General features: G+C 36.6%; 1 protein-coding gene across 6 annotated transcripts in view; it reads left to right on the top strand.

The window, feature by feature from the left end:
- The window catches only part of Far2 (fatty acyl-CoA reductase 2), a 133227-nt gene that overhangs the window by 96840 nt on the left and 22613 nt on the right, over nucleotides 1-13774 (top strand). For all 6 annotated transcript variants that reach the window (XM_005339930.4, XM_040280850.2, XM_040280849.2 and 3 more), the window contains 2 exons: nucleotides 3478-3653; nucleotides 6732-6911. In XM_005339930.4, coding sequence (XP_005339987.1) covers nucleotides 3478-3653; nucleotides 6732-6911 — 356 coding nt within the window. The remainder of the gene's footprint in view (nucleotides 1-3477; nucleotides 3654-6731; nucleotides 6912-13774) is intronic.

Genomic DNA, 13774 nt, shown 5'->3' with positions numbered 1-13774 from the left:
CTAGGTTTGATCCTCAGTACTACATAAAAATAAATAAATAAAATAAATGTATGTGTCCAACTACAACTAAAAATAAATATTTAAAGAAAAACAAATCTAAATAAGATTGATGATTTTTCTATATTGCTATCTTCAATATAGCTTGACTTCAAAAGACCCAGTGGCTCTTTGCCACTGTAACAGATAATAAATTATAAATAAATCATTCAGCTGTGAAGTCCAAAGAAATTCTGACATTTTTTAGTGCCTTAACAATGATGGCCCATATTTATTCATTTAGGATAAATCACTTAAATCACTAATAATCTACTCTGAGTAATTCCTTGAGATAACATCAAGAAGACAATATCCATACCTGGAAAATAAAACTTCACTTTTAATTAACTACATCACTCTTAATAGTTAATTAAGAATGATTGTGAGATCAGATTCTTAAAAAAAAAGAAAGTTTTCATTGAGAGCATATCAGAGATAGTTGGGCTTTCCCATTCAGCTATACTCTTTAGATAAGGGAAGGTCTACAACTATATTGTACCATGTTTGCAGTGCAAATTCTGAGAATGCCAGACAAAATTCAAGGTTTGGAAGAAGAGGAGAAGTTTTTTGAATGATGTCACCAGGAAGTGGATTTATATAAGCAGGCAAAGCTTGGCAGGTTGCACTGGACTCTTCACATCATCTTTTCTGGAAAAATGTGAATTTCTCAATAAGCCCTTGGTTTCCCCTGAAGTAAATCATCTATGAAATACAGTGGGAAGCTTCGGACAATGACTTGTGCAGAGTTACACACTGTGACCTCCATTCACAGACATGATTCAGTTTCAGACCATCGAAGATAACATTTTATGAAATGGTTTGAGTCCTTTCAAGGTTATCACTGTTAAGCAGTTCCTAAAAGGCATAAAATTAATCCCTAAAAGGTACACCAATTCATTTAAACAAATTAACTTTGAACTAAAAAAAAAAAATCACTTTGAACTAAACACCTGCAAAGAAAAGGCCAATAACATTACTACATCATGCTGCTTTATGGTCTTATAGAAATGGTCCTCACTGAAGCAATAAAAACTTCCAGATTAATCCTTTACATTTTATGGGAATTAATTGCAAACTAGCACAATCCCAACATTTTGAAATTTTGCTGTACACTGAGCATAATGGGGTTTTTCTTTGATGTACATGTACTTATTTGTGTTTAATTGTTCTCAGATTAGAGCCAATTTACAGAATCCATTGATTTGCTTGCTGGTGCTTGGCACATTGGAAATTCTGTTACAGTCTCTTTCACTTTGCAACACCAGATATTCCACAGAGATTGCTTTAATTTGAAAGTATCTTATCCTTTTTTCAAAAAACAAAAATATTAAGCAAGTTTTTGGTGTGTTTTAGGACTAAATAGTATAGTTACATTTGAAGACTGGGATTCTGTAAAATGAAAACGTTCATGATTAGAAAATGAATAATTACCTTCAATGATCCCCAGAAAGTAGATGCCTGTGATTCTTCCTAAGTGAGGTCATGTGGATAACTACTTCACTAAGAATCCAAGTTCGAGGTCTCTACATTGTTTCAAAAGCATTATAGAAATATGATACCTCCATCCCTCACCCAGTTCTTGATCCTTCTCCAGTGCAGGGATTCATCACAAGCCAAAGTTGAAGGAGTTTACAGAACCTTAAACAAATGTCCAGTGAATATGACGTCGGCTCAAAAGGAGCTTTCTACAAATTTTTCAAAAAAGAGAAATTGTACAAATTTCACATGCACTTATCCAAAATATCCAACATGTGTTTTTCGTACAGTCAACATTTGACCATGAAAGGACAAATTTAGTATGCTGATCAAGATTAAAGGAACCATTAAAGATCTTTCTGGAAGAGCCAGAATGATGTCTTTGTTGAAATTGTTCCTAGGATACTTGAATAATCTTATCAATCCCGGATGTCAAAAAACCCCACTGAGGATTGACCTAACTTTTAAATTATTTTCAGAATTGCAGTAACACCAAAGGACTGATTCTACAGTGTAGAAAAATGTTAGCTCAAAGACAGAAGTGTGTTAACCAGCCTGGGCAGCATACAGATTTGACTCCTTTCCCTAGTCATCCTCACTGAGTTCCCAGGATGGTCTCTGAACCTGCTCTTGCCTGATACAAATGAGACGTGATTTCTTTAACGACCTGATTCAATTTTTTTTTAATTTTTTATTTTTTTTATTGGTTGTTCACAACATTACAAAGCTCTTGACATATCATATTTCATACATTAGATTGAAGTGGGTTATGAACTCCCAATTTTACCCCAAATGCAGATTGCACAATCACGTCGGTTACACATCCACAATTTTACATAATGCCCAATTAGTAATTGTTGTATTCTGCTACCTTTCCTATCCCCTACTATCCCCCCTCCCCTCCCCTCCCATCTTCTCTCTCTACCCCATCTACTGTAATTCATTACTCTCCTTTTTATTACCCGTCCTGGGATAGATCTGTAATGGAGGGGAGAAGCCTGCTACCAAGATGGAAGCATAGGTTGGGAGTTAAAGGGGAGAAGAGGACTGTGTCTGTTACTACTACATTATGTTTAAAAACCACTGACCAATTTCTCTACTCTTAACTGTTCTAAAGATTTAGCCATGCAGATACTACAGTAAAATCCCATTTATCAAAATAAGTCAGAAGAAAGATCATTTTTATTAAAATTGTGTTTCTGAGAAAGTGGAAAATATCAATTTAACCTAAGAATCTGTGTAGAAGGGAAAGAAGAGAATCTATTCCATTTCGATAATGTAATAAAAGCCAAAAATACTACTTTTTTCCCTTTATAAAGAAACTAGAATTTTTTTAAAAAAAAATTTGTTAAAATCCCCCGCAAAGTACCTGAGCTCATGTAATTCTCTTACTAGACATTAGCTTCTATTTATATTAGAAAAAGATTACATAAGATTTTTTGTTTCACTCATTACAAATTTGGTGGGTTTCTTATTTTCTAATCACTTTTGTGCTGCTAATCTGAGCCAGTTAACCAAGTCCTGGGTAATTATTCTAGTTATTTGTAAAGGCTGTGATATAGGCTGGTAATTTTTACACTGAAAACAATTATCTTTCCAGCCAAAGTTAAAAGTTTTACCATATGTAAACTTGAAGTTGCCAGAAATGGGAACGATCAAGGCAGGACATGGATGATAACTGCTTACTGTCACTCCTTCCACCCCAGGAAGAGCTCAAAGTACACACCTTCTTGGTAATGGAACTGACTTTTCAAATATTTCTAAAGAGAAGCAGGAATTTGCTAAACTGAACTGCATGAAGGAAAACAGATGGCTCTTGAGCAGGCAGACACCTTCCTTGGGTGATGTTAACATTATGACTAAAACCAGTTTTTGAGAACTATAATAAAACAAGTCAGTGCAAACAAGAATGATTCGATGAAGATGATGATGGTCTTTGTCTATTGACTTATGTTTATGTTTCAGCTATTTGAGAAAGTCAAAGAAGTTTGTCCAAAAGTGCATGAGAAGATTAAACCTATTTATGCAGATCTCAATCAGAAGGACTTAGCCATCAGCAAAGAGGACGTGAAGGAACTCCTGTCCTCTGTCAATATCATCTTCCACTGCGCGGCCACTGTACGCTTTGATGACCCACTGAGGTACCTTCCCATTTCCCCCTCATGGCTTGCATGTGTGTGTGCATGTACACATATGCATGTAAGTTTCTTTATGGTTTCTGTAAGAAATATTTTTAAAAATAACAAAAAACCCAGCTATCCGATGAAAAAATTATATACACAAATAAGCAAATCTCCAAAATCCCATCATCCAGAGACAACCACCTATTATAGAGAACATACAGTCCAACTTTTCTTTTTACATCTATTATTATATGATGTTTAACTTTGCAAAAATATGGCATCCTATTGAGAATGATATTTTGCAATCTATTTACTTATAATTTGGATGTCTTTCATTTTCAATAAATATTCTATAATTGGGAGACTGAGGCAGGAGTATTGCAAGTCTAAGGTCAGCCTGGCAATTTAAGGAGACCTTGACTGGAGGTGTATCTCAATGGTAAATTGCCTCTAGGTTCAATTCCCAGTACCACAAAAAAAGTTGTTACAATTTGTAATGATTATGACATTCCATTGTATGTATATGTAATATACTCAACCAGTTCTGTATTGATGAGCTAATTGTTCTAATTTTTCATTATTATAAACAACTCTGTAGTGAACATCTTTGTTTATAAGTATGTTTATTTGTCTATATATTTGTGTATAGATTATTTTTAACTCTTTGTGTACTCTCTATGGAATAAATTTATAGAAGTAGAATTTTCAGATACATATTAGATGTCTCCAGGTTATGAAAAGTTTACATTTTTACATATAACACTAATTCCTCTTCAAAAGGTAGTGTAAACCTAACATTGTTCCTGTGTACATGAATGCTTGTTTCTTATACTCAAAATATGATTTCTTAATTTTTTTTAATGTTGCAACTATGATAGTAGATATGGTATTGTATGTTTTGATTTTTATTTCTTTGATGATTGGAAAGTTCGACAATTTTTATAGGCTTATTGACATTTTATTCCTTTGTGACATGCCTATTCATGTTCTTTTTCCTGCTTTCTACTGAAACATTTTTCTTTTTAATTTTGAGGTTTCCTGGAAAATTCAGCATAATATTTTAGCAATTTTTCATTTGTCTTTTAAATCTTTATTATTTGTACAATTTTTATAATTTCTTCTATTATATTTTTAGTTTTATTTTTGCATTTAGATATTAGATCCATTTAAAATCTAACTATATACAGTAATAGAAAAAATCTACAAATGGAAAAATGATGTAGATGTGAAGGTAGAGTTGCTATTTTTTTTCTTCCAGATGGTTAGCTCTTAAACAATATTTATTAAATGATTTATTTACATTCTATTAAATGAAACTCTTGTGCTCAATTCCTTAGACTCTTTCTTAGACTTTCTTTGCCAATACCACACAGTTTTAATTATTGTAATATTTATTATATTAGGGCAAGTATTCCAGAGCACAGCTTTTTTTTTTTTTTTAAGATAGACTTTATTCAAAGAGAGAGAGAGAGAAAGAGAGAGAGAATTTTTCAATATTTATTTTTTAGTTCTTGGCAGACACAACATCTTTATTTTATTTTTTTATGTGGTGTGAGGATCGAACCTGGTGCCCTGCAAGTGGGCTACCACTTGAGCCACATCCCTAGCACCCCAGAGCACAGCTTTTTAAATTGAATTTTCTGACTATTTTCAATTGATTTTACTTCATGTTTACATTTAAAATAATTTTTACAAGGTTTTAAAAAATTTGGGGGAGTTTAATTAGCACTAACTTGAATATGTAGATTAATTTAGAACACCTATTTAAAATAGTCTTTTCATTTACTTCATTAATTAAGTTTTGTGTTTTGTTTTGTGGCACTGGGGATTGAACCCAGGGACCCTCTGCCACAGAGCTACATCCTCAGCCCTTTTTATTTTATTTTGAGTTGCCCAGACTAACCTCACACTTGCTATCCTCCTGACTCAGCCTCCAAATCACTGGGATTACAGGAGTTTGGCAATCAAGCCCATTAATGATATGTTAACATTTTCTTTATATATCTATTTCTGATTAATTTGATTTAATAAAAAATGTCTGGTTTGAATGTGTCGCTTTCTTACATTGTTGTCTCTAAGTTTTGTTCATATATAGGAAAGCTAATGATTTTTTATATAATTTTTATAAGGGGACATTTTATTGAATTATCTTCTAAAAAAGCTCTTTTTGTTTGTTTTCCAAATATGCCATTATGTAACCTGATAGTGATTTTTTATGACTGCCTTTTCAAACCTTTACATCTGTTCATTGATTTTATTTTCCTCTCTAACTGCAGGGCTGGGATTTCACAACAATATCAAGTACGAGGAGTGATTATAGACATCTTCCTAGCCCTTAAAGCAGTGTTCCCACCTGTTCACCATTAAACAGGACACTGACCAGCAAACTGAGATGTACATTGTTTAATCATTTTATTTCCATTTTAGTAAATTTTTTAAATTAGAGAATAGATATTAAATGTCAATTTAAGACTTTTCAGAATATATATAAATGATTATATAGTTGTTTTCTCTTTGAGTTAAATTAGAGTAATAGGTTTCCTGATATTAGATAAACCATGTGCTTCTGATAGTGATTTTTTATTTTTTATGATAGTGACTATGTCACTATCACCACATACTGTGTTTATAGAGCTTTGTGTTCTATTAGCTACAATTTATGGTTTTGACATCAATTTTCATGTCTGATCTGGATCTTTACAGTAGCAACTTACATTGTTCATTAAAAAATCCATAATTTATTTGTAATTTCTAACCTTTTGAATTAGATCTTAATTTATGTACTTTTGTTCTTTTAATGGCTGCTTGTAAAAGCCCGTTTATGAATTCAGAGGATCATGATCTTCCTTCTGGTTGATTAGAAACAAGTAACCCCTAAGCACAACATGTTCCATGCTTCAAGGAACAGGACTCAGGTGCACAAATCACAGCATTAGCAGGACCAACCAATGTCTTCAGCTTGTAGCCATGACCCATCCTTTCCCTCCTTGTCCTCCATGGCTGCCTTGTTGATATGCTAGTTATTGGAGTAGGCACAATCACAGCAGGGGGATGCTGTGTCATTCATCATGTGTCCTGCTGCTTAATCTTTTCCAGACATGCTGTGCAACTTAATGTCACTGCTACCCAGCAGCTCTTGCATATCGCCAGTCAGATGACAAAGCTTGAAGCCTTCATACACATCTCTACTGCCTATTCCAACTGCAACCTGAAGCACATCGACGAAGTCATCTATCCATGCTCCGTGGAGCCAAAAAAAATCATCCAATCCATGGAGTAAGTTGGGTCAATGGAAGGGATTGAGGAGTGGGCTGGTTGTTTTTATTTTATTTTTTTAAAAAATTAAATGACAGCGAATGCACTACAATTCTTATTACACATAATACAGGACAAATTTTTCCTATCTCTGGTTGTATCTTGACACCAATTCCTGTTTTCATACATTTACTTTGGATAATGATGTCTATCACATTCCATCATCCTTGCTAACCCCCTGCCTCTTCCCTTTCCCTCCCACTCCCCTGCCCTGCTAAGAGCCACAGCCAAGTAATATGATGCATGGCATTTTTGGTTGAAAGGTGACACCAGCTAGCCATGGAGATGATATGATTATGTTAAGATTTGCATTCATATGGATATTGGACTCCTGCTGTTCACCTCGGCCTGCTAGGGACTCCTGAAGAGTTCCTATTGGTTGGGGAAGTGCAGTAGGAGGGAATTCTGGGGGAGGAACTTCCTCTGGGGTTCCGGGAGAACGCTGTGTGTGTGGATCGGCAATCTTCCCGGGCGTATTCGGGGCATTGGCGGCAGTTTCAAAAATAAAGTTTGTTCCTGCTTGAGTGGCTCGTGATTTTGTGCCCAGCCAGACTGCGACTCTGCCCTATCTAGAATTCATTTAGACTATGAATCAGTCTCCTTTTATCAGAGAAAACATTCGACATTAGTTTTTTGGGGATTGGTTAACTTTACTTAGCATTATCTTCTCCAGCATCATCTATTTACCTGCAAATGTGAATTTTGCTGCTATAAACATTGATGTGGCTGTGTCCCCTTAGCATGCTGTTTTTAAGTACTTTGGGTATAGACTGAGGAGAGGGGTAGATAAGTCTGCAAATGCCATGATTTTATTCTCTTTTATTGCTGAGTAAAATTCCAACCAAGAAAAACAAATAACCCAATCAATAAATGGGCCAAGGACCTAACACTTCACAGAAGAGAATATCCAATCAATCAATAAATATATGAAAAAATGTTCATCATCTCTAGCAATTAGAGAAATGCAAATTAAAACTACTCTAAGATATCATCTCACTCCAGACAGAATGGCAGCTATTAGGAAGACAAACAACAGTAAGTGTTGGCAAGGATGTGGGGAAAAGGTACATTCATATATTGCTGGTGGGGCTGCAGATTGGTGCAGCCAATATGGAAAGCAGTATGGAGATTCCTTGGAAATCTGGGAATGGAACCACCATTTGACCCATCTATCCCTCTCCTCAGTCTATACCCAAAGTACTCAAAAACAGCAACTACAGGGACACAGCCACATCAATGTTTATAGCAGCAAAATTCACAATAGCTAAACTATGGAGGCAATCTAGATGCCCTTAAGTAGATGAATGGATAAAAAAAAATGTGGCATATATCTATTTGATTCTTTATCATCGTTCATTATTGAATGAAGTGGGACATCCTTGCAGCCGGCCATGGGATGAACGCCTGTAATCCCATTGGCTCTGAAGGCTGAGACAGAAGGATCATGAGTTCAAAGCCAGCCCTAGCAATTTAGAGAGGCAGTAAGCAACTCAGCGAGACCCTGTCTATAAATAAAATACAAAATAGGGCTGGGGATATGGCTCAGTGGTTGAGTGCCCCTGAGTTCAACCCCTGGTATCCCCCCCCCCACACACACACACATACACAAAAACATGCTCCTGTCCTTGCTAGTTCCTTTATTCCCTGATAGGGATTATACTGCTGAAGGGGAAGGGAGATAGAAAATTCTTAAAGAAACCTTTTGTTTAATAGTTTAGCACTGCATAAGATACTTGGGAATACCATAGACGTGATTTCTCACTTTTTAATAACACCAGTATTGTCACTAGCTAAAGGAAATATAATGTACAGTATAAAAAGTTCAGGAGAAAATTTTTTGTAATCAGACTTGTATGAGTTCAACTTAACATAGTAGCTGTGTGACTTTGAGCAAATTCCTTGGTTCTCTGAAGCCAAGTACCTTCTTTTGTAACACAGGTCTATCTTATAGTTGTGATCATGTGTTAAGTTATATAAAGTAATAATTACAGTGCTAGAGTGTAGCCAAATGCTTAGTAAAGAAGAACTAATCAAGAATAGGAATTCCTCAAAGATCTGGCTGAAGGTGACAGTCTTTTGACATATTCATCTGAGATGGGCTCTTTACTGCTGTATTGTGTAGTCTCTAGAATTTCTCTTGCCAACTGACAGAAACCACTTTCTTCTTAGGATGCTGCCCCAGTGTCAAAATAAGTCCATTTCTGTTTTCCATTTCTTCATTCTTCTCCATTTTATCATCTTTAACTCATTTTTTAAAAAACTCTACATAAAAAATATTAAAGCAGGGAAAAATGACTATTTTACAGTGAATTTGTCACATTATAACTTCATACAACACAGTACTTATGTTCAAATATATACGTATATATATATATTTAAAAAACTTTAGCTAAATCAAAAGTTTATTCCCTCGGGGCAAACGTTTTTATCTCTTTCAGGTCTGAGAACAGATATTTTTACCTGTCACTTAAAAATATCCAGGACAAAGAAAAGTGAAAGTCATCTAAAGGATCTGGAGATTACTTGAAGTTGCTAAAAAGTGATGATTTGCTTCACTGGTGCAAAGGGATGTTTCAGAGTCCAAAGTTTATCAGGATAGTTGGAGAAAGGCAGGTGTAGTTTGATGCCCAAAGTTAATGCAGCAAGATAGATAGATAGATAGATAGATGGATGGATAGATAGATAGATAGATAGATGGATGGATAGATAGATAGATAGATAGAGATAGGTAGGCATCTCTGTGATGGTTCTGTCCCTAGAGCCTGCTCCCTCTCTGCCTCCCTGGTGAGTCCTACTGGCACCCCAGTGCTCTCCCCCGACGCCCCCTGGCGGAGGCTTCTTTCACATAGGACCCAGGGCTCCTCCTTATCATTGCCATTAACATAGTCATTTATAAACATCTGGTTGCTTGTCTATATTCTCCACTAGACAATGAGTTTCTCAAAGGAAGAGAGTTTTTCTTGTTGCTCTTTGCACCTCCAGTACCATCACATAGGAGGGGCTCAAATATTTCCTGAATGAATGAAAAGCTTTTCATGGCATTAGATGATCATCATTCCCACTGTTCTGGCTGATTCTTGTTTTTCAGAAAGAAGCAAGAACTGACAATATTGCATAACAAGCTAATATTTGGGATGTGGAGGTTATGTGTAAAATATCTCTACTTCCATACTTCACCCTGTTTTGGATTGCTTTTTTTTTCTTCTTACACTTTTAATTAAACCTACCTGTGAGTTTTGAATAATACTTTAAATGAAGCCTAGCAACCCCTGAACAACGAAACTTTCAGTATGACTGTTTCAACAACTCCTATATTACATGAAAATTTTGAAATTTTAGAATAACAAATGTCATCAAAGTTATTCTGAGTAAATATAGATGGAATATCTCTTCTCCAAAATACTTGGATCCTAGATTTTTTGGAGTTTATATTTTTTTCAGATTTTGGAATATTTACAATTACATTATGAGTTATCTTGGAGATCAGACACAAGTCTAAACACAACATTCATTTATGTTTCATGTACATCTTACACACAGAGCCTGAAGGTAATTTTATACAATACATTTAGTGTGTCTTCATTTTGACTGTAACCTACCACATGAATTCAGGTGAGAAATTTTCTACTTGTAGCATCATGTTGGCACTCAAAAAGTTTTGGATTTTGGAACCTTTCATAGTCAGACTTCTGGACTAGGGATATGCAACCTATAATAATTCATCTAAATTCAGATTCAGTGGGATTTAAGAAATTTCTCTCTGATTTCTTCTCTACTTAGTAATTGTTAAAAGAAAATTATCCTCCAAGATTTTTAGGTTTCTATTTCCAGTTCTGGGGACTAAAAGAGAATTTGCATTTTTCTCCCCCTCCAACAGCTTTCCCAATTGTTTAAGCCAGAGTGACAGAGCTCAGGGTTTTTAAGAAAGGGAAGTGGGGTGGGAGCCTAACCCCCATACCTATCACCCTGCCCCACCCTTCACCATCTCAGGTCTCTCCTCACTCAATTCACCCCTTTTACTGTCCAAAAAAACAGCGTTGGACTGCGAAGCCTCAGCTCCCTTCCTTCAGCCCCTTTCTGGAAACTTCCAGAATTACTCTGGTCCTGGACCATTCCAGAAAAATGAAATTTGATCATGTCAGTACAAGAACTTCAGCATGTTGGTATAAACATATTTTTAATAAAACTTAACTAGGAGTTAGTAATACTTTTAATTAGCATGACAGGCAGGGCCATTAGTTAGTGACCAGCAACTGGTTTTCTTAGCCCTCTTGCCTGCTGTTTTCTGCTGCCCTTCATCCCTGCAGACATTGCCGTGGGACCGTGTGTCACCATTCTAGCTCAACTCTACCTTTATACCAGCTTCTAGATATTTCGTGATATTTACCTTTAGAAACTTGTGTGTATAAAGGATCAGGAATTGCCCGGGAAATCTGAGCTTTCCAGAATAACAGCTTAAGTAGAATGTTTCTTTTTAAAAATGCACATGACTGACTAGGAAAGATTGGCTTTTGTGGTTGTTGTTTTCCATAGTTTTCAGGTCAAGGTAACTATCTCAATGAAACTAGCATAGAAGTAAAAAAAAAAAAAAAAAAAAAAAAAAAGACTTTTGCACTTGTGTAAAAACCTGAAGTAACTAGAGTTAGGAACTTAATAACGGATCCATAAATACTGACTGCTTTGGCTAACGTACAAAATAAAACTAGTAAATATGCATTAGGAAGGGAAGGCAGGGAGATGAGCCACTACCAAGCAGCTACTTGAACAAGACACGGACATTTAATTCCTCAATGGAGCATTGCCAGGTTGATCTTGTCGTCACTGCCATACTAAGGAATGGGCAGAAAGCTCAGACAGGCTAGGTAACACTTTGAAAGTCTCTCAATTGGTAAATCGCAGATGTAATTTTTGACCCACAGCCACATGATCCTGAAGGCCACGGTCTTTCTGGTGGTACCAGAGACTTACAGGTGATCTTGTAAGATACAGACTGTGCCCTCAAGGAGCATGCATCCAACACATAGAACGTGGGTAGAATTACATATGTGGTGTGGTGGGAGAAATGGGACATACTAGGTCTGGTGGAGTTGAGGCGATGGTAGAAAGAGTGTCTGAGAACAAGCATGTGACATAGGCCTGGAAGAGGAGAGCCCCCGTGTGGATGAGTAAGTGGGGGACTTACACCAGGCAGAGCAACTGGAGCAAGAAACCCCCAAGCATATTTGGGAAATGGTAGAAGTCTATCATAGCTGCACGTGTGCTATGTGTAGTGAGGCAGTTAGGGATCAAACTGGAAGGTAGGCTGGGGTACCCTCAAGAGATTTTGAATACCAAGCAGAAACATTGTATTTAATTCTTAGGCAGTGGGCATCCATTGAAGGGAAGCTGTGTGTGTGTGTGTGTGTGTGTGTGTGTGTGTGTGTGTGTGTGCCTCTGTGTTTGTGTGTGTCTGCGCGCGCGCAACTTGTTGTTTGTTGTTTGTTTTAATCAAGAAAAGCCTTTGATTAAAGTGGGCTTTAGAATATTATCATGGTCTAGGGAGAGGAGGGAAGGCAGTGGATTAGCACAGGCAGTAGCCACAGGTAGGAAAACCCATCATTAAGATGGAGCGGTGTGGCGCACTAGAACTAGGGTCCAGCAACAGACATAAAAAACATGTATATGTTGTTTGCAAGGAAGACCCCATAGGGCACGGCCACTGCTTTGCATATGGGAGGTACATATCTAATGAGCAGCCAGATTAGAATAGGCAGGATTGTCACATTTTACATTCTAATACGAGGGATTTAATTTTTAAAGCCCAATTCTGTTGAAATGTTTACTCCAAGAAGCAATAGCTTTTGAGAATTAGTCCCACTGTATTCAAATCATTGTTAATTAATGCTTTATATTTGTGGTGAAGGAATTTTAAATCAATGGTACCCCGCTTTGCCTAACAAAAGAATTTCCAGAGTTTACTAAAAACAGAGTATCAGACTCTTGCCCTTGAAGATTGACTTAGTGGTTCTAAGATAGTATTTGTGAACCTAGATTCTTATCAGTGGCCTTGTGAAATTCTTATTTGTGAGCTAGAAAGCTTGAGGAGTAGGGCCTTAAAGAGCTTTTTCACTGAGCAGTTTTTGTTTGAAATGGGGGTCATTTGTATTCTAACAATCCATGCACCCTCTTTTGCCTGCTCTCCTCACCTCTGCTGTCTTTTGATTTCTACATGTGCTCGAATTGAATGAAAATTCCTGGTAGATTTGCATCCGCTAAAAATCATATTTCTGAAGCTGTCCAGGCACCAGAAGACACAGCTAATCATCCATATAAATAAGAAATGGAGTTCTTGATCAAGTGCTGCTGGCAGTCAGCTGGGCCAGTGTACAGGTGTGGTGGGTGGCGTGTGAGAAGCAGGGACATAAAGCTGCCTGCAGCCACTAGCAATGACCCTCTTAACAGCCTCTTGGGAAGCCTGAAAGGAGGTCAGATATTGGAAAGTAGATTTTGCCTTTGTGTTAAACGACCTGTTGTTAACACTGAAAAATGTGATCTATTCAGGGGAAGTGTAAAAAATGAATCCTAGCACTTGTGCATTTATTTTCAGGAAGACACCGCCTCAAGGTGGCATCCAAGCATCTAGATGCCCAAAAAGGCAAATCTTGCACACTTTAATAGTGCTAGACTTTAAATGCAAATAGGAACAGTTAAATTGTTTCCTACCAAACAAGAATAATTTTCAGTCAGTCCAGGTTTGGACCAAGATAAGTCCTCAATAAATATCTGGAGGGAAATAAAGAGGCCTCAGGCTTTAGGCTCAGAAATTCCCTCTTCAGCCAGGTGTG

The sequence above is a fragment of the Ictidomys tridecemlineatus genome, chromosome 6 (genome assembly GCF_052094955.1).
Source record: "Ictidomys tridecemlineatus isolate mIctTri1 chromosome 6, mIctTri1.hap1, whole genome shotgun sequence".
NCBI classification, from domain to species: domain Eukaryota; kingdom Metazoa; phylum Chordata; class Mammalia; order Rodentia; family Sciuridae; genus Ictidomys; species Ictidomys tridecemlineatus.
The sequence above is the reverse complement of the archived record's forward strand: the minus strand, read 5'-3'. Positions and strand labels throughout refer to the sequence as shown.